This window comes from Anopheles funestus, chromosome 2RL, assembly GCF_943734845.2.
Source record: "Anopheles funestus chromosome 2RL, idAnoFuneDA-416_04, whole genome shotgun sequence".
In the NCBI taxonomy this organism is placed as follows: domain Eukaryota; kingdom Metazoa; phylum Arthropoda; class Insecta; order Diptera; family Culicidae; genus Anopheles; species Anopheles funestus.
In genome coordinates, this window is record NC_064598.1 from 80,068,285 (window position 1) to 80,095,262 (window position 26,978).

Genomic DNA, 26,978 nt, shown 5'->3' on the forward strand with positions numbered 1-26,978 from the left:
AAGTAAGTACTTGTGTATGGTAACGAGATGCGTAGGAAGAATTTTGTGAAACAAACAGTTGATTTAGTAGTTTAAAAATAAAGATAAAAAAGGAAAAGACCACTTTTAAAAGCATAAAGGGAAAATTGCATAGCAAATACCTCCAGTAAATTATCAGATGTATTAATTTTATGACATATCTAAAATCAAATCACAACCATCCAACTAATCTATGGCATCAAACTTAAATCGGATCTCTAAGAAAGGATACCTGAGAAGACTGAATTGGTATGCCTCATACACGCAACATACAGTAAAGGTGATCATTATCTTAAATATAATGATATTCCTTTTCCGGTGCGGTTATACCAAGTGGTAGTGCTATTTGCTCGAAAGTCATAACATTCGAGTGAAATTACCCGAATGGAAATTCTTCGTACTGTGTAAAGCGGTAAGAAACATTCCAAGAGATACTGCAACCGGATGTTATCGTCTTAACCAGCATACGTAATATTTTTTTCTTGCACAGCATGTTGCTTGTTGTCTGTAGTTTATTGTTATGGTCATTGAAGATGGTGGTTTGCCTTGCAAAAACCTGGTTGGGTGCGCCAGGAAATGCAAAGCATCCGTTGTCTCAAGCCACTATACGCACTGGCTGAATATTGTTAAAAGCAGCCCGAAAACATCGAATAGCTGAAAGGGACAGAAAGGTCTGGAGGTGTGCTGTGGAATGACATGTTTCATGCTCTTCTGCGGTGCGGACACCCGTGTTTGTCACGAACGTTGCGCATGCTCCTGCTCCACCGTTCGGTGGGGGAGTGAAGAAAATTCTTTCCCTTCCGAAGGCTCCCGAGGAGGAAGGAAAATGTTTTGTAGATCGGTTAAATGTGTGCGCGATGGAACATTCTTTGTGTTCTGTGAACGGTAGATAGTGGAAGCAGGGCAAGACATCACAAAGACTAACGCATAGCCGAAGGAAAGGAAAAACAACCCCCAGGCGGGTGAATATCCTCGACCAAAACACGAGTCCTAGAGTTCACGGATGTACGTGAACCGTGAAATAAAAAAGGGACAGCTGGGAAACAGAACGATCCTGGGGGTGGGTGCAGTTCACCGAGAAGAAAGGAGATTGATCGAAGCTTCATTCATAAGTTTGCGTGCGAGAGTTCTCAGAGAGTGCCAACTCTGGAAATTCTCTACGGAAGCTTCTTATCACAGCATCCTTTACAATCTCTTCTCCATTGAATGTCACGAGAAAAAAAAAACAGGTGCTCGCCCTTCTCTCTTAATTCCTGCAAACTTGTTCTCGAGGTCTTCTCGCCAAGCATAATTTGTGAGATAAAATGTACTTGAATGAGAGCAAATAAATGTTTCCGCATTGTTTTCCACTCCAGGTAGCAGTAAGTGCATACAACTCACTCAGGATAACTGAACGCACACAACGAAAATTGCCGGTGGATGCTTCGTTTTTCATGGTCACATGATAATGATGCCGATGATGATGATGATGATTACGCTAGTCTGTGATTCACACGTTCGAAAGGAAAAATTTGAACAGTTGAATAGAAGAAAACCAACCCGCCCCGGAAAAAAGGATAGTTTTATCCTCACTACCGTACCCTACCAAAGAAAAATTAAAATGAAGTTTCCCTGTACCAACTTCCGGGCGTAGTGCAACGTGTGTCGAATTCGAAACTAAAAACACAGTCTTAATGTCTCGTGGCTGCGTCTGTCACGAAAGCTGACGACGTGACGGAACCGTTTTTCTTCCCAGCCCCGATCGAGCCCATTCGGTAGATGGAAATTATGCAGACACTTTTTCGGCCATCCAACCCATCACGAGCGAACGGATAAAGTTTTGCACCGTCTGGTTGGTGCAACAACGAAACGTAGTTCACATTATGCGGCTGCATAGCTGTGTGAGTGTAGGAACAGAATCCTTTAAGGAAGCGAACGAACGCTATAGGATTATCGCAAAAGCGCTCTATGCAAGGCACGCAAACGGGTACGATAATGAGCCAGACGATTCGGGTATGGTTCAAAAGTGCCACATACACACTACATTTAGAGGTCGTGGTTATGGCCATGTAGCGGCATGATGGAACACCCAAACGACACCCCCGCCGGGACGCACAAAGTTTTCTGGGGAGATTTTTTATATCAACTTTTTATAGCAACTTTTTTTTCGCTCGTTTGTTTTTGTGCCTGAAAGTATGCTCTCGTTCACAAAATTTCTCACGGCCATCGACCTGCCCCGAGCGACCCGAACTTGTGTAAAATAATTTAATTCATTCGACTTTGAAATAATACGACACGTTGAACGATGGGATTTCCATACCCTGGGGTGGTCGTTGAGGGTTGAGGTATGAAAAGCGATCATGAGGACTCAGCGTTAATGCAAAAGTAACCATACTCACTCGTTGGTACGCAAACGTACCAAAAACTTAGCTGAATGGTCATTAATGCAAGGAATTTATGCAAATCTTGCTGGCGCGAAAGAGTCCCATCCAAAATGGGACCTCTCAAATGGAACGCGGGAACGCGGGAACAAGGGAAGGAAAATGGTCGGAAAAACCTTTTTATGTTTTCAAGCAAATTCTATTTTTTTATAAGAAACAAATATAAAGAATTTAACTAACACCGGTAAAATGTCCGGCAGTTAGGGGTTAGTGTCATTATTCTTGCACATGATTTAATGGTACCACACGATGTAAGTGCAAAGAACAATAAACAAACAGAAAGTGCGAACAGTTTGTCAGTTTTCTCATTTTCGCATGATCGTTTTAACACCGTGGTTTTTCCCTAAAATTTGTTTTATTGAATTAAAATGTGTTTTTTTGTTTATTTTTTGTAACTTTCCTGCTTTCGAGCATCATGCTTCACTGAAGGTATATAGCTTTTTTGCCAGAGCCGGATTCGTTCGCGATAAGGCACTTCTTGTGGCGGAAAGGCAACCTTCACGTTGTGTGCGTGTGTGGCAAAAAAGCACACCAAGGTTTTTAAAACATTTTATGAGTTTCAATTAGGGTAAAGGGGTGCGAACAGCATTTTTAAGCTGATTAATTAACTGATAGCGTTTCGAGACCGTTTGCGGTATAGGACCGGAACGGTTGCAGACCTAGTACGAACCGTTTTGGGTTTTTTTTCTCCTTCTCCCCCCCGAGCTTTGGAGAGTTGGGGCGGATGGAAATATTTTCTATCTGGTACAAACACAGATAAACGACACAAAAAACCAGACTGCAAGGAAAGCTAACTCAATGCCGAAAAGCTACGGACAGGTGCGATTCGGCAGGTGACAAATTGAATTTAATCCTTCTCGCGTGTGCGTTTCGTTGCGGGACGCTCTGCTCCAACCGCCCACAGTGGGTGGTATGCAGTAGAGCATAATTATGTAGTGAAGGTGGAGCATTTATGGGAAGTTGTAGCACGAATGCGGTAGCTTTAATAAAGTGTGGGATTATTTGTGGAAAAGTTGATATAAATGTTAATAAATGAAGTTTAACTTCTTTTAAGTCACATTGGACATTACATTTTTTAAACTGTTTAATTTTTGAAAGGTCAAAATAATATAAAATTTTCTATTTTTTTAATTTAATTTATTAATAATAAATTTTATTTATTTCATTTATTGTATTTTATTTTATTGAACCAAGAGTTTTTTTTCCTTTTTTTTACAAATAGGTTTCCAAATGAAGTGTATAGACACAGGAATTTAATATTCAATAATACAGAATAGATTATTAAAATCACCAATTGCTAAATGGAAATTTAGCATACCATAAAATTACAAAACCTGTTATTACGACCTAGTATTACGAACTTACAGTTACAGGTTACAGGATAACCATTAGTTTTTAAAGCTGCACAGTTGATAGTCTTTAAATTTGAGTTGAAATTTGGTTTTCTTTATTGTAATAGTTTTGTTATTTTTGATTTAATATTTGAAAAACTTGGTCGTTTTATGTCAAAGATTATGAGCCTTTTTCTGCATACTTTTTAACATGTAATTTAGCTTGTTTTAGCATGTAATATAAAATGTGTAAGTTACATAAAAACCATAAAAACCATAAAAAATGTTTAAGTTAAAAATGAAAAACAAAATCTTCCATTGGTTTGGAATTTATGCGTTACGTTATACCTGATGAATGAAAACTACAATGTCTACCTACAATTACAGCAAACATAGCTTTCAAACCTTTCGACCACGAGACATTAAGTGTTTGCATAGATACCATTTACATGAGCGAGTGAATAGACTTCAAGCACTCTTCTTGTATTTCGTACATGCTGGCCATTTGCAGAGAAGACTTAAAACCATGATGATTTTAATGGATTGTAGGCTACAAACCATCAGTGGAATGGGAGGAAGCCCATGTGAGCGTGTGAGTTTTCCCCTTTCTGTTAAATGCATTATCCTGCAGAGCTTCCCTCTTGTGAAAAGCACGTTTACAGTTCGCTGTTTCAAAACTGCTCATCCCCAATTGCGTTCCCGGTTACACACCAAACCAACAAACATTACTTAGATTAGTCAAAGGACCTTCCAAAATTCATTCCCGTATTCCCCCCTTTTTTTAACCGCATCTCCGGTTGGTTCATCTTTTATATTGAATCTGTTTAAAAACAGCAACTTTTATGTTTCTTTTTTGTCCCCTCTTCCTTCCGTTGCCAGTGCAGCGGTGGCAGCTTCCGTCCACCGTAAATCATTTCATATTGTTTGAAGAGCGATCGACACGGTTCACTTTGCACGGTAGGATGGGTGGAAAAAAAGAACGCACAAAGAAAAAAAACAGATAAATAAACGCCGCTTTACCATCGGTTTCATCCTCATTGGCGCAGGGTGGATCGAGAGAAAAAGAGAGAGAGGGAGACAGAGAGAAAAAAAAACAAAAATCAAACCATAACCGTAACGTTGAAAATATCAAAATAAAAGGAAAAACGAGAAATGCTAAACAAACTTTTCTGAAGGCCTTCTTTCCCTGTTGGGATTTTTCCTTCCGCGTGCTTTTGTTTTTCCGGGTGATGGCACTGGCGGGTCGAACCGGAAATGAGCACCAGCAAAGTTGGGTTCCCGGTTCCTTGTTTACCCTACCAATCTCTCCTCCTCCACTTTCGGCGTTCGGTCGAGTGATACTAAAAAAAAGAATGGAAAACAAATTTCCATCCATTCAAAGGCTCGATAAAGCTCCACTACTTTGTACGGGTTGCGTAAGGGATCGAAGAAGGGTAATGGTGGTTGCAGAATTGAAAAACCTTCCCAACAGGAGGAATTTAAAGCAGATAAAGGGAGGCAAATCGTAAAAAAAACCGCACCCATACGCATACAAACACATGGAGGTTAAAATTTAGATCCTTGACCAAAATCCATCGACACACGCCAGCGCTGGGTAAATGATCAAGTGGCCATTTTTGTACGGCTGCTTGCTTCAAGGACACATAAACGCATTTATGTACCACACATACACACACACACACACACGTGCCAAACAACTCGGTACGGTGGCTCTTTTGCAACGCAACCTTTCTTCGATGGTTCTCCCCTTTTTTAGTTTGATGGATGGAAAATGATATGCTTCAGCATGTTTTCGGATGTGGTTCATCTGCATTCAAATTCAACAAAACCTTCCCCATTGCCCGGTTGCCATCCGTTTCAAGCGTGCGTCCATCCGCATGCAACCGCAGACAGATTTGGCACCTTTTCTCTCGAGTCGGAAACACACCCCTACGCAGGACAGCACCGTTCGCACCGTTTTGGACAGGAAATTGCAGGAAACTGTTGGACCCGGCTGATGTATGTGTATCCTTTTGTCTGGCCGTAAGTTGGCAGGCGAGTATGTGTGAGTAAATCAATTTGCATTCTTTATCAGTGCTTCCGGCTGAAGAGACGACCCCCAGGAAACGTTCGTTCGCTTATCGTATGCGAAGGGTAAAGCTGACTGAATGCTACTGGGAGCAACTGGGAAAGCCCGAAGGGAAAAAAGCCTGTAAGCCTGAATGAAATTCACACACATAATAATGAATATTGATGCAGTAGTCGTTTGAAATCTAGTCCCACCTACGGGCGGCTGAGGAAGTGTTGAAATTGAAAATGTGCAACCGAGAGGACGGCACAACGGGTTGAGAGAGAAAAAAAACTGAAATCAGTTTTCCATGTAAACCGCACATGGCTTACACGGTTGAATGTTTATTTTACTATAACGATTTGTTTGAAAAATTCATTTCCATTTAAGTTTGCTAACAAAAAAAGGAAACGTATTAAAACAATATTTAAATAAGTACAAAGAATTCTGTAATAAAATCTGATAGCTTCATTGAATACAACAAAATTGAAATGAGTCTTTTAAGTACCCTAAATTACACAGTGATTGATTGTGTCTGGACACCAATTTTCCTCACAGCGTGATTACACGCAGCACACCCACAATTCAAACACGCACGCAGACATTTCTAGCGTAGCAAGCAACTACAACCGTCACGTGCTCGAGAGCTGTCAAGCATCTGGCAGACCCTTAACTGCAACGCAACGCCAGAATCTGCAACATCATAACGACCAATGACACCAGCTAGAGAAGTGGGAAAATCGAGGGGAAAACCCCTTGTCCATGTAAAACCTTGTGCAACGATCTATGTTCCAACCCTTGTACGTCATGACATTTTGCACATTGAAGTAGTACGCACAAGTACATGCGGCGCATACTATGGCGACAAAATCGTGCCAATGAAATTGTCTCCTTCGTTGGAGGAATCGTCGTTTTTTTCTTCTACGTTTGGAATGAATTTCCTCGCCCCCCCCGCGGGTGCTTTTCCTAGCCCAACAGGAAGTGTTACTTGTACGTAACTGCTCCCTGCTACGTTATGAGAAGCTCATTGCAACATTGCGCATCGTGTTGAAGTGCGTATGTGAATGATGCTGGCGGTGGTTTTTGGGGTATTGCTTTCCACGCAATGATCAAAGAGCGTCTCGTTGGCGTCTGACACAGTGGTAACCACTTCATTGCAGGGGTAGTTTGATTTATGGTTTTTTTTCTCTCTCTCTCCCTTCTACTGGAGGTTATTGCAAAGATCACTGATTGCAAAATGGATTAATACAACACATGATACAAGAAAAGAATAATAGCCATTCTCAACATCTGTGAAGGACAATACTAATAACAACGTTTCAGCCAATATTCAATATTATTAAACAAAATAATATACACAAAAGATATAATTTTAAACCCAATAAATCAAAGCCAGGCAACTCACTATTGGTCAAATTTCCTAGTAAACCCATACCAGTGTTGGTCATGCGACAAAAATGACACCGAACAACCTATTCCCTTTACTTTAAATAGCGCAGAGTTATGACGTCAGAAGAAAGACATATTCTCATTCGAATGAGGTATTCTCAAATATATTCGCTTAACTAAAACTTAGATAAAGTACAGGTCCCAAGAAGGCCGGCTGATGTCACAAAAATGACACCGAACAAACTAGACTCATTGATACACTGATACTTTGAGCGTCGGTTTATTACCATCAATTCATTAAATATGTGAATTAACGTATGTATTATAAAAGTAAAATTAATTTAAAAAAAACGATATTTATACAATTATACTGCAATTATCAATAGTTAAAAAATTAATGAAAGCAACAAAAATGAAAGAAAGGAAATAATTTAAAACAAAATAAACTTTAATAAACCAAAAAAAAAATACAAAATATTTTATTTCAATTTATAATGGTAATAATCAATGGTATCCAAAACTTCATTCCACCCACTGTTCCAACAAAATCGAAACACATTCTTTGTTCGATAGGTGACACACCGGAACACTCCGATTAGGCACCGTGACAACGGTCATTAGAGACAGATACCGTCAGCACTTGCAATCACTAACCGTAGCAGCAACTCACGTTCAATGGGATCGAAAAGGTATTGGAAAACAAAATTCAAACAACCCTGAAAATGACACATGCCGGCCCTTTGGCACGTGTTCGGTCTCGGGATCATGGACGCTCGGAAACCGTAAGGTGCAATAAAAAGGAAAAGAAAAGATATCAAATTCATGCATTGTAACAAAAACCATCAATTATAAAACCGATCATGTGCGGAAGCTGTTTCTGTCCCTTAGTGGTTTTTACTTTCGGGTTAAAAACCTTCCCATTATCCGATCAGTTGATACAGAACTGCACACGAGAAGAGCTCCTTTTAATGGGTGCTTTGTGGGGGAGTATTCTTTTTTTTTGTATGAAGCTGTTCTGCTGTTGACGTTGTATTATGGTTTAATATTGTTATACGTGAAATTGTGGCACTTAAAAAAACAACTATCTTAACGTCTGGTAAAATCAAAATTCAGACTTTATTGATTATGCTACGTGCTTACGACTTTAGACATCCCTAGGGAAAGCATTTTGTCGGTTTTTTCTCTTCTTCGGTAGGAGCAATATCCCTTTTATCGTTACCGTACAACAGCAGATGCAATTGCAACCAGACGGTGGCGAGAAAATTGCCAAAAGTGGCAAAACATAGTAATTCTATCGCTTTTTTCTCCCTTCCTTTAGCACGCTCTTGTTCTGCCCGTTAGACGATTGGCAGCTACAGGCTGCCAACAACTGAAACTCCCTAATGATAACGTCGGCTAATTTCTTTCTCACACGAAACTGGCCCCGAACAAATGCGACGGCTGGTTGAAACGGATTTTCCAAACAGTGGGTTTTGTTTGGGATCAGACAATTTCGTTTTTCCAGCCCACACACAAACACACAGCACCCATAAAGTAGGGAACTATGGGGCTCCATTTCGACAAACGCGGCCATCGAACTTATCCGATGATAGCTTTCCATGCAATCGAACGGTAAATTGATGTCTAACTTTAATGGGAGTGTCGTTGCTTTTTGGTTGGGGGAAGGGCAAAAGTTTTTCCTTGTCCTCCATGTCGGAAAAATAGCAAAAAAAAAACAGTTTTCGTTAGATATAAGCAAAAGGGTAGTTTTCCTCCACCAACAATAACCAGTGTGATGTTCGCCGAAATGCAATCGCAAAAGATAAACATCTCTCGCTCTCTCAAAACTGCATCATCCCATTAGAGAAATGGTATGTGTCCATCGAAAAGTCCTGGTTGAAATATATGGCCCATTCGGGTCCCTTTTGTTCGGTTGCACTGGATTCACCCAACAACTGATTGTTGTACTGGTAGTAATAGTACCTTCGGTCTGGGCATGTTTCGTCCCTAAGTGTTTGGTTGACCGTGTGAAATGCATCTTCAATCCTATCGAAACCGAACACGAGGTAGATAAACGACACCCAGTATCGACACGGGAATGATAAATTGATTCCGTTTTTTGACGGTGCTGGGGAATACACGGAAAACTTTAACTGGATCCAGTGGACCCCGGGATGTCGATTTGTGCCGAAAGTGCTTACGGAAAGTTGTTGAGAAGAACATTAGTGCATTGACGTGGAGCACGTTTAAATGGGTTGTCAAGAAAATGGGTTACGTTTGAACGTTCGGTGCGGTGCGGCAGGAATTGTTTGTCAAACGTTTCGAAGAAGTTATTGCTTTACTGCAATTACTAGCAGCTTGCAACAAACTTATTTTTCATAAACAAAATTAGTGTCCCAATACATGTAATATAACATGTAATAATATAATGTAATATAACATTAATATAAGAATTATAAAATAAAAATAACTTACTCTGTTTTTATTCCATTATGTATCGATTCTGCCTTCGCCATCGCTAACACCAGCCAGTTCTGTTTGGAGCAGGAAAATCCGTCGCAAAAAGTGTCACCTGATCACTTATGCAGACTTTACGGCTAATGGTGTCGTAAGGTGAATAAATCTGTCCTGAAAAAAAGGGAAAACAAGAAAGTATTGTTGAATAGTTTTGAAGATCATATAGACAATCTGTATCATTTACTAACACATTATTCGTATATTTGTGTTTTTTTGTTTTATAATAATAAAATATCGGCTTCTAACCCTAGAATGGAGATTGACAATACGCGCTTACAAGTGTGTCAATCAATATACCCAGTGAAACAGCACGCTTCTCAGTTCACAACAACTTGCCCTATCACTTGAAGCTGTCGGAGCGCGTTCGAATTTTGTGACAATTTTTCCCTATCTCGAGAAGATGACAGACGAGCCTTCTGTGGTTCAATCTGCTCTTCCTGGGCACTTCCCTTTCCCGCGCATGTTGTTACCCGGAAAATTGTAGTCACTGAATTTCCATATTTCACATGTAAACCAAAACGAGCAGTAGCAATTGAACCAATATTTCGGTTCGGTATGTGAAAAGCTAAACGCAATTCTATTTTCCACATTTTCCCAGTTCGTGTTTCAGTGGGGCACGGCAAGCGATGCGCGGGTATGTACAGTTTTTTACATGAAATTGTCAACCGGCTCCCGCTGAATAAAGTTGATTGCTTTCGTTCGTTTCGTGGCGATGGATTCAGAGTAATCGATGACGTGTGGTTGCTTTTCAATTTATTTGTACTGATTTTTTCACGACCTTGGAAAAGCGAGGATGTGGCATGTGTGTTGCATTATTTTTGTACGCAAAAGTGTCAACGTGTCAGTTTGTGTGTGATTCTGAATTTTACGAATTTACACTGAAATTGTGTCAATAATGGTAATTGACAGAGATTGTTCGAAACTATCGTAATGGATGTTAATGATTGTAACCATTCAACGTAATTATTATTTAACTTTATTTCACTTTGAAGTCTTCATTTCATCATTTTAATTTTCATATTTTTAGTACCATTAAAAAGGTTTAAATGCGAAATTAAATTAATTATTATAATTTACCTGCAATCGCAATGAGATGAACTGATGGAAACGTACTGCCATGAACTAACCAAGAACTGGTGAACTGTATCGTTAATCTTAACTGTTAACTAGGGAAATATCAAGCAGCGGTAGCACAAAAAAGGGATTTACGTCACTTCTTGTCCCTGGAGAGGAATGCAAGATATTCCAGTAGCTACGCTGCTTATCTTGATGCGAAAACAAAACCGTTCTCTTTTCATTCGTCTACGTGGTGAAGAAACTTCAACAGACTCTACCGAACATGCTGTGAGTGGATCTTGTTATTTTTTCTGAGTGATTTTTTAAACCTTTTTTATGTTCAGGGTGTATTACCCTTGACAGAGAGCAATCTGGATGCTGGATTGTCTCCCTGTACGGAGGAGCTCTACGTAGGTGATCTACTTTTTTCGTACCTTGTTTTCTTCCATCCGATGAAAGAGTGTACTTCTAGTATGCTGCTAGTTTGAAGCAATAGATTAAACAAAGTGCAGCTGTGTATCATTGGATACACAGCTCCATTTAAATCGTAAAGCCAAATCGTGGCTTCCTTCCACTACGGCGATCCCATGTGAACTGTCTAATCGGATAAACTGTCGGCCGGTTGATTGAAAAGAGCAAAAATAAGGGTTGGAAATGAAAAAAACACACAACGAAGAAAGTATTTACTAGAAGGAATGTGAAGAAAACACCCCACTCATGCTACTGATCGTACGGGATCTTTACGAAGCTGATGAAAAGCAAAACACTCTTTCTTCAATCCTATCGCGCGGAGTTACCGAGTCGTCTGAGCCGGGTGCTATGTTGGTGATAGGTGATCACGATGCCTAGATAAGGGCACAAAACGACCCTCTGAAGAGGACGGAAGAAAATTAAAGTTTGCTAAAGTGATGAGTCGGATAGGAACGAAATACTGTTGCACTTAAAGACAAGTGCTACAAACAAGCTTCTTCCTGTAGATTGCTTCATTGAATGTTGATATAACATTAATGTTCTTGACTCTGTTTAGTGTAAGAAATTGAGCTTTATAGCACGTTATTTACAACAAAAAGGGTTCTTTAATAGAATCGATGTTCTTAGGTATATAAGATCTAATGACCATTAAACCATCTTGAAGACAATCTCGCTGTGTCTGTATCAGATAAAATTGTCCAGTAATTGCTTCTTGTCTACATTTGTTCACGTTCGGACCAATTTATATGCCTGTTTACAAAACCAATACTGATGTACATCTGAGACTCACTTGGAGCTCTGGTGATTGTGTTTCACAAGTTTTTGGTTAGTCACAAATAAATTTGCAGCTTTAATGGGTTTCGAAACCTATGTTATGGGCATTTTGAAGCATTATTTTTTAATCCAATATATCTTTTACCCAAATATTGACAATTACCAATGAAAAATAATAGTCTTTGCTGTGAAATATGCAACAAGATTTTTTAGCGAACTTTAGAGAAGGGTCTCCTCAAGTAAACACCGGAAAGAAATGAAAAACAGTAAATCAATTTAAGACTTCATTCGTTTCCTTTCAATTTCATCCTCTATAGAACAGCTCGCATTCGTAATGCTCTTCGTCCTTCATCTTCAACACTGTGCGGTATGTGTGTTTTTGGAACAAGAAAATCCCTTCCGGGTTCGGTATTTGGTATGAGGCTCCTTCAAAAAACCCTCTTATACCGTTTGTAGCTATGTGTCCGATGCGGTTGCAATAATTCGCCTTTGCTTGTTTTTGATTTCCTGTACAGGAGTCTGTCCTGCAAGAAAATGCGGATATCATTTCCGGCACTTTAAGAACATCCGCCTGATGGATGGGAGTGGTTGATAGAGACAAAGTAATGTCATCAGAAATCATTTTACGATTTCTTTAAGACCGTTTCTCACAAGAATGACCTGTGTCGCCAAGCACATGGTAGGAATGGTGTCTGGATGTTTCGTAGTCGGAAAAGTCCTTTTATTTTTCATTCAATTGTCCTTGTGCATGAAGTCTTAATTCTCTTACTTCTCTTCATTTCGCTCATTTTAACGCTTCAATTGATGCCCGCATGAACATAGGAAGAAATGTTAGAATTCGGAAAATTGGAAAGTGTCCTCCATTTCATTCAGCTTTCTCCAACGGATACCAATAGAACAATGAGCCGACAGAAGGTTGGGGGTAACTCCAATATTTGTACTGCGAAACGAGCTCGATCAGGACATTTCGGGCTTTTTGGATTTTTTTTTGTGAGAAAATACATTGAGTGAAAACGAAAGTTAGGGGTAATGGGGCAACGACACAGACTGTCGGTGTTTTTTCTTGCAACAATCTACCGGCCTGTGTTCATTGGAACATCGAGTTTGAAACGTTCCTTTCTTAAAAACGTTACAATGCGTCAAATAAATAAAATCTATACTTAGGATTGTTCTTTAATACAGGTATGAAGGTAGTAAACGCTAGCTACTTAAAGAGTAAATGAGCTTACACCTTTAAATTATGTAATTTTATTAATTTCGATGAACATGAAAATGAATATTCAGCGAAACAATCAAATAGGACCAAAAAACTTGGTGTTTAAATATAGTATAAATTGAAGTCTTTTAGAACTTTTCAATTTTGAAATAAGTTTAATTTTCAGAGCCAAAACAAAATTTTACCACAAAAATTCACGAAACAACATACAGTAAAGATACATTTTGACTAGTTTTGAGCTTATTGAATCTTTTGAAAAGAATCATTCATATGAATCTTCAGTGAAGAGTCATTCAAATCATGAGCCGACTCTCGAAATATTAATCAATTTTCGTAAATTCAAATGTATCGTCAAAGATTCATGAATCCTTAATGATTCGCTACCAACAAACCTAAATTAAAAAGGCTTAAATTAAAAAGAGAGAAGGGTAGCGGTGGTTTTCAAGTGGAGGGCAACCGAAATTCTAAAAATTTATATTCAATGAAGATTCATGAATCTTCAGAATAGAGATTCTAAGTCATTCATTCAGTTCAAAGAATGATTGGTTCAGATTCATAAATCGGTATCAGATTCAAAAAACACTATTTTTGATCAATACATATCTTGATTTTATTTTTTATTCTTCTAAGCACGTTGATTCTCTACAAAAATAGCTCATTTTCAGCATCATGACAGTTCATAAATCTATGTAAATAATCGTCTCTTTTCATTAAGCAAGAAAATGGCGTCACGTTTGTCCTATTGTCGAGCACCGTTGTCACCCAATCGTCGGTGTATGAAAACCGTCCGTTGATTACGTTCGAATGGCGAAAGGAAAGAGGATAATTTAAGAACTACCGGTACGAAAGTGTTGATCCTGTTTGGTGTACCAGGTCTCGGTAGTTACTTGCCCCATTAGGAAGCCATAATGGCGCAAAGTGGCCGGTAAAGAAAGGAAATAAAACCGTCTCCATCAATCGATTTAGACGGCCGGTTGACCATAACCGGATGGTTATATGTTCGAAATGGCAACCACGGATGTGGAGGGATGGGATTATACAAATAAAGGGGAACGGGAGTGAGCACAATAACCATAAGGCGGCTACGGTTTGATGGAAGTCGATGGGCAATGGTTCTACAGTGTATACCAGAACGTCATGAAGGAAGGAAAGATTTTTCCACCATTTTTCACGAAGCTTTATTTTTCTTTCACACTCTTTCCTTTCATTTTCCTCACTCACTCACACTCCTCCTCCGGATGCTGCTCTTTAACATGTGCACTAGAGTGGGATTTTGGTTGGATTTTTGTTTGTTTGTTATTGCTGCTGTTTCGCGATAGTCTTTGAAACGTACGTAAAATAGAGTTTTTCCCAGTTTGGTAAAACACAGCATCGTCATCGTGACGTTCGCGTATCCGGGTTGAAAGGGAACGAATACACGAAGTTGGAGAAGCGAAAACAAAAACCCCGATTCGCGACTCGGAAGAGAAGATAACAATGGAACTTCAGCCAAGTGGAAATGATATTTTGCTTGGAGTGTCAGACAACAAAAACCTACGAGACAGGAGGGGAGGAGTGCGGCATAAACTGGAGTAGGGTGCAACTCTTACAAAAAACATAATACATGCTTCAAACTGGAGCGGTGTAAGTAAGCAAGATAGCAATATTGGAAGATTAAGCTAAAATAACAACAAAAAAACTGCTAAAGGTACGGCTTACATAAGCACGCTAGTTGCACGTGAAAATGTTTTACAGTCGAAAAGGAACAACAAGAAAAAATGACCCCAACACCAACAAAGCATTTAACAACGATCCAGTAGACGGACAGGAAAAATCAACTGACTTTCACATGACACGGTAGAAAATGGAAAAATAAATTGATAAAAGCAAACCTAGAAGGCCACTGGAAGTGTTAAGTGAATTAATGTGCAACTAAATGGACAGTTTTGACCCGGGAGAAGTCAAGAAACAAGTGGGCAAAAAAAAACCCAACACTTCGTATCATCCAATTTCGTTAGACCTCCGGACCGGAAACACTGATCACAGCGCAATGTGGAGATTATAACGTGGAAAAAAGAGGAGGAAAAATACAGATCACAAGTAAATGACCGAAGTTGCGCGGGATGAGTGTTTAAATGAATTGAAATGTTTGGCGGAAACACAACGCTTCTGTCTGCGGGTCAGTGTGGGTTTGTGGTGAGCTTCGTTCTTTAACAATAACGCCATCGTTTGTTCTGTTGGTAACTTCTGATATGGAATGATTGCAATGCATTTTTCCCCAACATCGAGTCAACGGTTTGTGGTGGTGGGAAAAATATGAAAATGAAAACCAATTGCAATTGCATTCCATTTCGAAGAGGTAGTAAACAAACAAGAACGAATTTCCGAATGGAAAGCGTCAATGAGTGGATGGAATGGAATATTTCCATTGGAATGATATTTGCACTTTTTGTGCTCGGAAAACGATGGACTTGTTTTTTTGTTAGCATTTGAAAATGTGATATTGAAGCGTAGCTTTTTTACATAACAATGGCAATAATAACACGGAAAAGTGTAAGGAAAGTGATGGCGGGATGTTGAGGAATTCAACAGAAATTAAAGCTCACCATAACCACAGGGGATCATAAATCGATATTTTAAGAATAAGGCTTTTCCCCAAACTAACTTTTGGTACGTTTTAAGAGGATGAACCATTCAGGTAAACCGAAGGAATGTGTAGGCGAATGTATTATTTTCTGTGGTTCGAAAAAAAATCGCACAAAATAAGAGCAAAAGCAAGAAGTCCCAATCCCAATTCAAACGCAAACGCCAGTAAATCTTCACCCACGTAACGCCGTAACGCGGTGGAAAATGGACGAAATATTTACCAAGCAAAAAGGACACAGAAGCACATGTATTATTCTACTTCACGTGCGCAGGACGGGACGTTCAGCAAGGGACTGTAAAGGTTAGCTTCCGTCGAATATTCGCGGTGGCTTTTCCTTTGCCGGTGGAAAGCCTACGCGAAAAAAGTCAGGAAGATTTGGTGGATGATGTTTGTGGTTGTGTGAGTGTTTTGTACGCGTAGAAACGTACGGGTAAGAAAAGTGAGATGGAAGTGTAGAAGATGGAAATGGAAGGAATACGGCGCTGGTGATGGGGTGAATAGTGGTTGAGAAGTTTCGTAGCAGGAAGGAAACCCTTACACGAGGAACGGATGGAAAATATCGGTCGTAAAGCGGGATGTATTCGTGGCGGGGGAGTGTATGATGGTTTCCTTTCTTTCGCTGGATGCTGTAGATGTGTGTACTTATAATAACGGAGTACCATAATCATGCCAATCGTAATCAGCTCCAGCTGATGGAGCTGAAGTGTGCCGAGTTATCGGGTTGCGAGTTACCACAATGGGCGTGCGTTTTAAAGCTATTTGGCCAAAATGAACACATGATTTTAAGTTGGTGAAATTTGATTCAAATACATGAATCAGAATGAATCCCGAACAGCTAAAGATGTATTATTTTATTAAGAATTATTTAGGGTTCGATTATTTGGATTAATTCAATTTAAATTTTCTGTTTCACCACGAATTATTAATAAGAATTATTAGGCATGAATTATTAACTAAAAACCTGTTTTCGAAAATAATAAGTCTTTCGGGATTCATGAATCTTCAAGTGGTTCACGAATGAATTATTATAGAATCGAGATCGAAAAATTCGAATGATTCTTCACGAAGGATTCTTATGAAAAACTTTTTTTTAAATAAAATTATCTTGGCTAAAGAAATTTTATAACCCAGAGCTTCATCCCTTAACATTTGCTTTCTTTTTCGTATAATTTTAATTGTTAAATTTAAAAAATATAAAGAAATCATTAATATAATAATAAAATTTCCAGTTCAAATTATCTTGGCTAAAGAAATTTTATAACCCAGAGCTTCATCCCTTAACATTTGCTTTCTTTTTCGTATAATTTTAATTGTTAAATTTAAAAAATATAAAGAAATCATTAATATAATAATAAAATTTCCAGTTCAAATTCCTTCCCTCTATCACTTTTTCTTCTCTTTCGAGGAACAGGTAAAATCGTTTCCATGGAAATACGGCTCAAAGTATCAAAATATCCTCCGGGGATTGTTGAGTAAATTCCCACACCAGGTGGCCACCAGGTTAGCGACCCCGTACACCTGCTCCTTACCATGGAATGTTTCCACACAGCTTCCTTGCTGTGTCCTTTTTTCCCCCTTTTCGAAAGGTAATAATAATTCCTCACCGTGCCACACGGTGATCCATAAAAGGTGAACCCGGGTGGTTGGTGGTTGTTTATGAATGAGGAAAAGTTTTTCATTTACCGAATCCCCCAAAAAGCAATGATCTTTTATTCCTTGGCTTGAGGAATGCTTGCCCTCGGTTCACACATAACGCTCAGTTTTGTGCTACCGAAAATGGATTTCCGTCGGTTCGATTTCTTTTTCGGCATTTTCCACCAACCATGTCTACACCATTAATGAAGTTCGATTTTTCGTTATGGAAAAATAACCATGAAGCAACTTTTCATCTAACTAAAGTTTTCCTTCATCCTTTCATTTTACCAATGGCGGTGCGTTAAACGCAACCGAGTACAATCTCTTTTTTCCCTTAGGCACAAGCAATACCGGCGAATTAGGTCGGTGGTGTTTGAGTTTTTCCCCCCAACACCGGTGTACCGGTGTGACAAGTTTTCCATCTCGTCGTACAGACAGTTTTCTGGAATGGAAATTGAGCTCATCAATCAAAGTATCGATCCCGTTCGCGTCCGATTTAATCGTGTGCCAAATGAAAGGCAACAAAAAAGGGAAAAAATACTACAAACGTTTCCCACAACATTTTTGGCTAATATTAGGCGCAAAAAATATGCCCACTTTTTTACGTTTTTTTTTGTTTGCTCCGACATCATACTACGGGTAATGGCTTCGATTAGGAATCTTATACCACCGAAAGCGAAAGCAAATGACGACATTTTAGGGATGTACACAGGAAGGCTCTAGAGGAGGTGTGTTGTTCCTCATTTGAATTTGATTGTAATGAGTTTCGGGAATTCATTTGCAAGTTTAATCTCTCCTGAGTTAGTGGCACGGCGAAATGTGTGTCACAATGTTGCCGTTCCCTGTGGAACGCAAACGCAGACCTCTCAAATTCTCATTGCGTATTCGAGGATAGGAAAGCAGGACATTTGTTTGAAGTGATGTTGGACATCGGGGCAATATTTTGGTTATTTATTTTCAGCGTTTGAATAAATATGAATTTATGAAATAGAATAATAATTGTAAAATAAAAATTTCGATATTAATTCAGTCTTTTTTATTTCCATAAAATCATAAAATAAAAAAATTCGTCAAGAAAATCGTTTAACTTGCCATGAATGTAAAAAAAACTTTCAGAAGAAAATAATTGCATTATTTTTAATTAACTAAACTGAATGAAAATCTTATGTCGAAACGATATTTTAATGAAATCGTTCCAACCGTCCTGTTGGCGATATAGCGTGAAAAGGCATTTCATTAAACCATGTCTAAATTAAATTTTGGTTCAATTTACAACACCTTCAAGCAATGGAGCAAGCTAAAACGCTGCCAAACGCATCCCCTCGCTTTGCGCTGCATTTTGCGCAAGCTCCAAATTAACGAATTTATCCTCCAGCAATTGAGGATCGGTACTGCAAACGCGCTATTTATGTGGAAGGTTTACCACAGCAGCATCAACCAGGGAAAAAACACTTGTGTGCGAGTACATCAACAGAACATGCAATCTTCTGGTCTTGCTGGAATGGTCACAGGGGGTGTGAAAAACCTGGAACGGAAATTTTGTGGTTACTGGCTCGTGTTTGTGGTTTATTTATTGAAATGGCATCACGGGTAAAATATTTCGAGCATTAACCTTTTTTTCATTAGAACCTTTTTTGGCATTGCTCAAAAAGCTTGAATGCTTGAATGTAATTTCAATTTTGAAACACGTCAAAATGCATCCATACTTAGAATTTAATTTAGCAATCAATTTGTAATTCTCATGAAGTTTGAATTAAAATCTGACAGTTGATTGAAGCAACACTCAACAAAACTATCAAATGAACCAGAGAGAATAGTGGTGAGAAAAATAGAACACTGTTCGTAAAATCGATCGATTTATGTAATTGGATTGTAGCAGATCGTATAAATAGGAAATAACTTGTTTATGGCAACGGACAGAATTTCCCAGACAATATAGGCGAGGAATTAACTCGCTGGGTGGTTAAAAAATTCATAAATTATTATCATTTTATGACCGTTCAAGATGGCGGTTAGCGAAGGGTGCTTTAATTTTACGTCGGTGTCGGTGTGCGTTTGTCACTGTGACAACGAAACCCTGACGAACGATACGATACATAAACGAGTCTCAAGAATATTGGGATTTTCGGGACTGGTTTATGTTTCACGAACTGGATAATGTCTTACCGGTCCCATTGATTAAAGTGGACTATTGTAACTGAATATTTTATTACGTTATTATTTGAACGAACAATTTTTAATTAAACTGCTTCGCTGCTCAAAAAGGTTGTGAAGAGCTGATTATAGTATAGTACTTTGTAATTTTTATAAAGCAATAGTTGTAAAACACAATAAAAAAAACAATAATAATTTACAGTTTAACAAGCTCATAATCGATTTGCTTATTCAGACAACTCTCTTCAAATGCTTCTGAACAAAGACAGTATCATCGCTAACTGAATCATCAGACGACTTAAACTCCCAAAGCTATGCTGTCGATGTAACTTACCATTTTAACACTCTGGCGGTACTACTTTTTGAGACCTATTCAAACAAAACCTTCCACCGGCTGTGGTAGGAGTGTATTAAACAATCCTAACAATTTAAGATCAAGTGCAAATTGGCCCAAATTGGCTTGTCGAAATTTGGAAGATTTATTCTGCTGACATCGAACTGTTTTGTCCCACTTCCTTCCTCCACAAACCACCGAAGCTAGTTGTTGCGTGTCAGTTTGAATTATTGAAATAAACATTATCATGCTCCCGGATCGGTAGCCGGGAAAACGGGAAAACATCATCGGATATCAGGAAAGGGGGCACACCAAATCCATCGTTTGCAACACAAACGAAGCGTTGAGAATATTTGTGAACCACTGAACATTGCCCGACATGCGGATGAACCGAGGATTAAATGGTTTCTTCGCCATCGCAGACATGGCACAATGGCCAACAAGGCTCCCTTTTCCTTTAGCTGGGTGAAACATCTTAAGCACAATCGCAAATATTGCGTGATCGCCTAAATTGGATGCCCGCTACTGATTTTCCCGGATGCTACACCACTATCCAAACCAGCGGGTGGTACAACGCTGAATTATGTTTTATGATAATGACATTGATTTTCCGTCCCATATTGCCATACAACCGGGTAAAAGGGATTGCCAATATAAGAATGTAAGGGAGGGTGAAAAAAAGTTTGGTAACCGAATACTACCGGGTGGAGTGAAACCGAAACCCTAAACTGGAAAACATTTACTATGAATTTATAAAAAGTTTTTGATCCTTTTTTTTTGCAGAACTGGGGATTCTTTTTTCTTCAAGGTTGGGTTTAAAAAAAAGCCCATTTCGGTACACCCTTTGCATGATCTTTGCTTGTCGCACAACTTCAAGCATCACTAAACGAACTCATCCCATTGAGGCAAAAGAATAGGAATCGAAACAGAACTCACCAACCAAAAAAAAAGGGTTTGAAGGAGTTCCCAAGAAGGTGGAATAGCATTAGCATAGCACTAATTCAATGATTGTTCAAACGAACCCCTAACGGATCATCCCTTCCCATACGGTCACTGTGAATGGTGAAAGGGATTTTCCCTTAGAATGAGGGGGGTTTTGTTTCAAAGCAATTTAAAATACACTGCACGAAGAGGAGCGATGAAGTTTACGTTCCTGTATGGATCATTCATCTAAAGGACCTGAACCCAACAAATGCCTCCAATCAGACTGCAAACAGAAACACTTTCGTTTTGGGTTTGAAAAACAGGCCATTCAAATGTAAACCCAAATTAAACTAGACATTTCAAGGTTTTTATTATTAATGTCAAATCAAGTTTGTTTTTTTATCTATTTCTTATAAAATATCGAAAATCTTAGAATAATCAAAATTAAATGGATTGGAATTTGAATTCAAAATTAGTTAAAGCAACTGGATTCGATGGAAGAATGTTTTAAAATGTATACCAAAATATACCAAATTTGATGCACTCTGATAAAAAGTAATGCCCATTCAGAACCAGAAGAAAGTAAAAGCTAGCAATAAAAAATAAATTTAAATTCTTGATAAGAGCTTCAAAAATGTAATCAGACAACCTATTAAACGTCATAATTTGAATGCAGAAAACAAAATTTTGTTCTATAATACAAGAACGGAGCCAGTTCCGGAGCCGTGGATCCACTCCGGAGCGGCCATCACTAATTCGGAAGCCTTACGAAAACTATTTCATTGTATGATACTAAGGGATGATCGAAGAACTCAATTCACATTCCTAGAATTTGTAATGGCTACAGTTCGGTAACACACAATGAGGCAAAAGAATGTAAATTATGCAATTGATTTGATTTTCCATCTTTGTTGTCTTGCTGAAACAACTTACATCCATATTTGCGTACGCATGTTCAACTATCTTGTTTGATGTTGGTTCTGAGAAAAGGGTATTCCTTTCATTTGATGAAGCGCACCTTACTGCCAGTCGAATTTGTTGCACATGAAAGTGCAAACATCACATCAGCAATTCCGACAGCAACAATTACAATCACATGTTTAAGCCTTGAGGATATGGGTCATCTATCGAGGAGAAATTTGTATTAACCTTTCCACTTCCAATTGCAAAGAATAAATGCTACGTCTAGGTACAGATAAAGGTTGCCAATTGCAGAAATTTGTTTCACTCATCGACAAGAAATTGTGTTCAAATCACTTACAATTGAACCACATTATTCACAGCATACCTTTACTTTAAGCAAAGAAATGATTTTTATTCCAACCCCTTTTGAAAAATTCTAAAGTGAAAAAACATTTTTTTTGGGTTAGTTATTTTTTTTACTGTAAAGAAACTTCTTTCCATCGATATTGGATAAAAGTTTTACCTATATCTTCATTATTCCTTTATGATTTTTTTCCCATCCAAGCTGTTAGCTGCAGGGAACATCACAGCCCTGAAGCAAAACTCAATCAAGCTTGTTTTGACAGGCGACAGATTTTTTGTTTTTTTTTTACGCTTTCTTACTTTCAGGGGTAGAGTTTTCGGTTTTCTGTAACCAGTCTTCAACTGGGGAGCATAATCTTTTTTCCGTACTCTCTCTCTCTCGTTCGATTTCAGCAATATAATACATCTTTCATCATCATCATCGTTATGCTTATTCGATGGTTGGACTGCGAGTGATGTTACCGAGGGTTGATTCTCCCCCCAATCGAACATTGGCACGTGCTCATGATTGCTACTTGTTACGTGGTGGAGCGGGCATTTTCCTTTAAGAGAATGACGGCTTCTTTAGTCTTTCGTCACGCTTTTTTCCCCAGTTGGCCCCAGAGAATCGGGATCACGAACCTGAACATGAAATCGCGTATACATATCGATATGGGCTTGGTCCCCATATGGTTGACGGGTGGCAAATACAAAAAAACATGTTGAAAAAATAGAAACTTTTGTGTCCAAAAAAGGAACGGCAGCTTCATCATTTTCACGACTCACAGTTGTACTGTATCGATGACGGGGCAAAACCCTAGAACCACCTTCCAAGTACCGAAATGCGATCGAGCACTCGGGCGGTTTGATAAATCGTTTTTCCGGCATTTTCCTCGCAGCAGAAGGACGGAGGAAAAATAAAACTTGAAGTACACGTGTGTGTGGAAATGGAGTGTTGATAAGCTAAGGTACCGGTAAGTCGCAGTTTGGTTGCCACATTCAAACGATTGGCACCGAAAGGCAAAAAAAGTGCACCTTCAGGGAAGTTCGTAAGTGAACCATTGCTAAAAGTTCGAATGAAATTGAAGTATGCATAAAACCTCCACCGTTCATACCTCCAAAACTTAAACCTTTCTATCGAATGAAACATGTTGTTCCGACGGGAAGTTGGAAAAGGTTAGTAAGAAATCCATAAATCATTTCCATGAGTTTGACTTTACTTTTGGTGCTTTAAATGTTCGCCATCTTTACAGCAAGCAATCCACCTTTTTGAATGGTTTTGCAGGCGGCGCCTACACGCATGCCGGCCCGAAACAGGGCGAAATCATGTGTGAAATGGAAATTACGACATTTTTATGAGCCACCGTTGGTACCACCCATCTGGTCGATCGACAGGCCTCCTGTCGAGGTGAGCCGCAGGTGGGTTTTACGAGGTGACATTTAACCGCTGGTGAGCGCATAAGAAATATGCTTTAAAAGGGTGTATGGCATAGGGAATGATGGTGATATTATTTTTTGTAGCTACTGGAAGAATTTGTTCCACTGTGCGTCAACAAGAAAAAATAAAGATTATTCAATTCAATTTGTGTTAATGAGTAATTGCAGTGTAACAAATTAAATTTTATCAGTTGCTTGTGGGGTTTATTTAAAATAGAACAAACATACTAATAACATTACTTTACCTCTGCAACTGGTGGTTGAGATGAATGTATAAATTCTTAATGTTTATTTTCAATGATCGATACTACCTTCATTCACGTTTAGCAAAATCATGATAAATAATGAATACTTTATCCAGCACTATTGATTCGCATAATTGAGTAAAACCCTTCGCATTCTGTCCACCGAAAATATGACCGTTTGGGATAAAAGAATTCGATTCGTCATGCAAAACTAACCGGGGTGGGCGGAACGGCATGGGACTATACTTGTGGACATGGAAAGAAAACGACACGGATTTCGGCATGCCAGCTATTCGCTCATCCGCAAAAGCGATTTATGTTTATTTCATCATCATCCCGGAGCCCCGAATCAATTATTGCCGGCTAACAATTTCACGCTCAATATCCGCAACCGTTTGCGTTGGGCGCTAAATTAATTCACTAATTTAGAAATAGAATTTCCGCTTGTACTTCGCTGTTTGACTGTGTGTTTGAGGGAAGACCCACGGTTGGGTTCCGCGGAATTTTGGTTGCCTTCTGGGTCCGACCCACATTCAATCCTGACTGAGACCGAGGGGTGTTTTGGCCCTGTCGTTATCGGTTTCCGCCGTTAAACTTCCGAACGAACGAGTGAACCAGGAGTGGCCGGGAAAGCCGTTTTCCGTGTACGGCCGAGAATGTCTGATAAATATTGCAAACCTCACAATCGATTGGTGATGATGAGCCTAACCGAGAACCAAAAAACCGGGCTGTTTGTGGAAAGGATTTGGTACGATTTTCCCGTGTAGCAGCTGGGCGATTTTTTTTTTTTTTGCACCATGCAACCAGTAAAGGAAGTGCTAAGGGATATGAGATTTTACCGATCGATTGAGAACGCTCACGAGGGCACAAAAATGCGATACTTTCGCGGGGAAAATGTATTTTATGTTACGAGCAACGTGTACAAAATCAAGAACTGATTCGATCAGCTTGAAGCTCATTTCAATGCGCTGCTCTGGTAACGGCTGAGTCGATGGAAATCTCTCCCCCCAAACAATTGTACCATTCTGCTCGACGTGAAACGGACAAGCTGACGCCTTTGATCGCGAATCGTAATCAAAATGTTATGGCAAAGCAAAATCAATTCCAGCCCAATCTGAGGTGTATTCGAGAAGGATTTTAGTTAAACAAGATAACATTTCTCTCCCTTCCTTCTTCCCGGATGTCGCTTACGTTTACCCTATTTGGCCGGAAGCTGCTAGTTCCCCCTCTTCGGAAGTAGTCAATTATACGCCATCCACCGAAGAAGAAGAGCGTTCCGGATGAAGAAAAATACAGCATGCAGAAAGTAGCAAAAAACACACACAAACCAAAACACAATCGGACCAAAATGGCGCAACAAACAGTCAGGAGGCAAACCGCATCACAAGGGCAAGAACAGGACACTCAACTCCCAAACTCATCGCCATCGGAACAATTCACGTGGGAGGTTCCGGACGCTAATGAAACGTGGAAAGTTTCACGAAACCGCCTCAAGCTGTGGCGGGGTTTCGTTCGCGAACGAGAGAGTTTGCCTGCCTGACTGGAATCCCTCGACTGGACTAGTGGAAATGTAAATAATCAGTGTACGGGAATAATTCGGAGAGGTTTGTTATTTTTTTCTTTCTGTTTTTTTTTTTTAAAGTTCAAATTTACTTCCGTGCACGCCTTGAGAATTTCTAAATTTGTCTCACACCGGATGAATGAGAAAGTTGTAGAGCACTTGAGGAAAAAGTATATAACGTTATATGAGTATAAAGATGTTTTTGTTTAATAACATACATAAAACTTCAAATTTAAAGTATATTGTCATCACTCATAGTTTTAGGAATTTTTTTCCTAATTTTCTTTAAATAGAAAAGAAACTTAAAAAAAAGTAACAAAATGCAAAACAAACTTTCTTCACCATTAAAATGCTCCCCACTCTCTGGACGTAACTATTTCCAGTGCCATGAAACATAATTTACGAACCACTGTTCGCCCAAAAAAGGCATACGCGTCGGCGCCAGAACCGATGGCCACCAACTTTTCGACGCTATGATTTGCAATTCAAACTCGTACTGATGGTGAGTATCTGAAATCTGCCAAACTGTGTCGCAAAGCCGTGAGTGGGATGTAGACAGGTTGCTCTGGAAAACTTTCTAAGTGCCACGGTGCTATGATTTTGCGACTTTTGTAAAGAAGTTTGCCGGTAGCGATAGAATACCTTGAGAAATAGTAATAAAATATGCAAACGTTCAATAATCCTTATTTTTATGGAACCTCTCCTTAGGGATGATGTTTTGTATATGTTTTTGCTAAACTAAATGGAATATATTTGACACATTAACAGCTCAATTATGCCGTATAATCGATTATACGCTTGTGGTTAATAAGATATCATAACCTACGCTCAAGGAATTCCCAAGAAATTGAAGACAATATTCGTTCGCTAAGGGAATGAATCTTTATTTGCCGCTATTGAGCACCTGAGACCTATTTCCAGAATAATGGGAATGTCTTCATAATTGAATAATAATAGCAATGTTGCGCAATATCAATCATACACTTAAGACATTCGGGAGCGCCCGAAGTCTAATCTCCGTAGACCAGATATGCGTGAAACCTGTTATAGCTAGATCGATTCATAGAAAGATTAGATTTATTTATAGAAACTGCCGCCATGGATAAGACGGCAAAGGTTTCATATCAATGATATTCTAGCTCGGTTACAATTGCAAATGACGCAAGTGCATTTTAGAAGCGCTTACATAAGCGTATCCCTGCTCAAATTACATCCTACCGGGAACAAATTCCCGGGATCAAAACGGTAAAAAAAATTATTTAAATTTTACGATCCAGCTTCTTTTACGATAAGTTGGTAGCATGTAATCAAGCTCAAAACGAAGGAAGGAAGCTAGACGATCCATCCCAAGTACAATCACTTTCCATGCACGGTTCACTGGCAGCTTCAAATTGCACTCGGCCCCTCTGTAAAGTGAGGTTTTTTCGGGTGGCACGAAGAATGGAAGGATCTCATCATCTCGGCAAGGTGTGCTCGTTTGTAAGCTATGCTCGATATAACACCAGCGATCCATCTTCTACCTAATAGATTGGTGTTATGAAATCAATTTTCGTCGAAGCTGTCTATCGTCCATGTTATCTCACGGGGTAGGAATGGATA

The 26,978-nt window shown here is 39.1% G+C and overlaps 1 protein-coding gene across 8 annotated transcripts in view; it reads right to left on the minus strand.

The window, feature by feature from the left end:
* Nucleotides 1–26,978, minus strand: part of LOC125760736 (mucin-17) — a 162,315-nt gene that overhangs the window by 90,633 nt on the left and 44,704 nt on the right. For all 8 annotated transcript variants that reach the window (XM_049421153.1, XM_049421154.1, XM_049421147.1 and 5 more), the window contains exon 3: nt 9,660–9,812. In XM_049421153.1, the coding sequence (XP_049277110.1) occupies nt 9,660–9,700 (41 nt within the window). In that variant the 5' untranslated portion in view covers nt 9,701–9,812. The remainder of the gene's footprint in view (nt 1–9,659; nt 9,813–26,978) is intronic.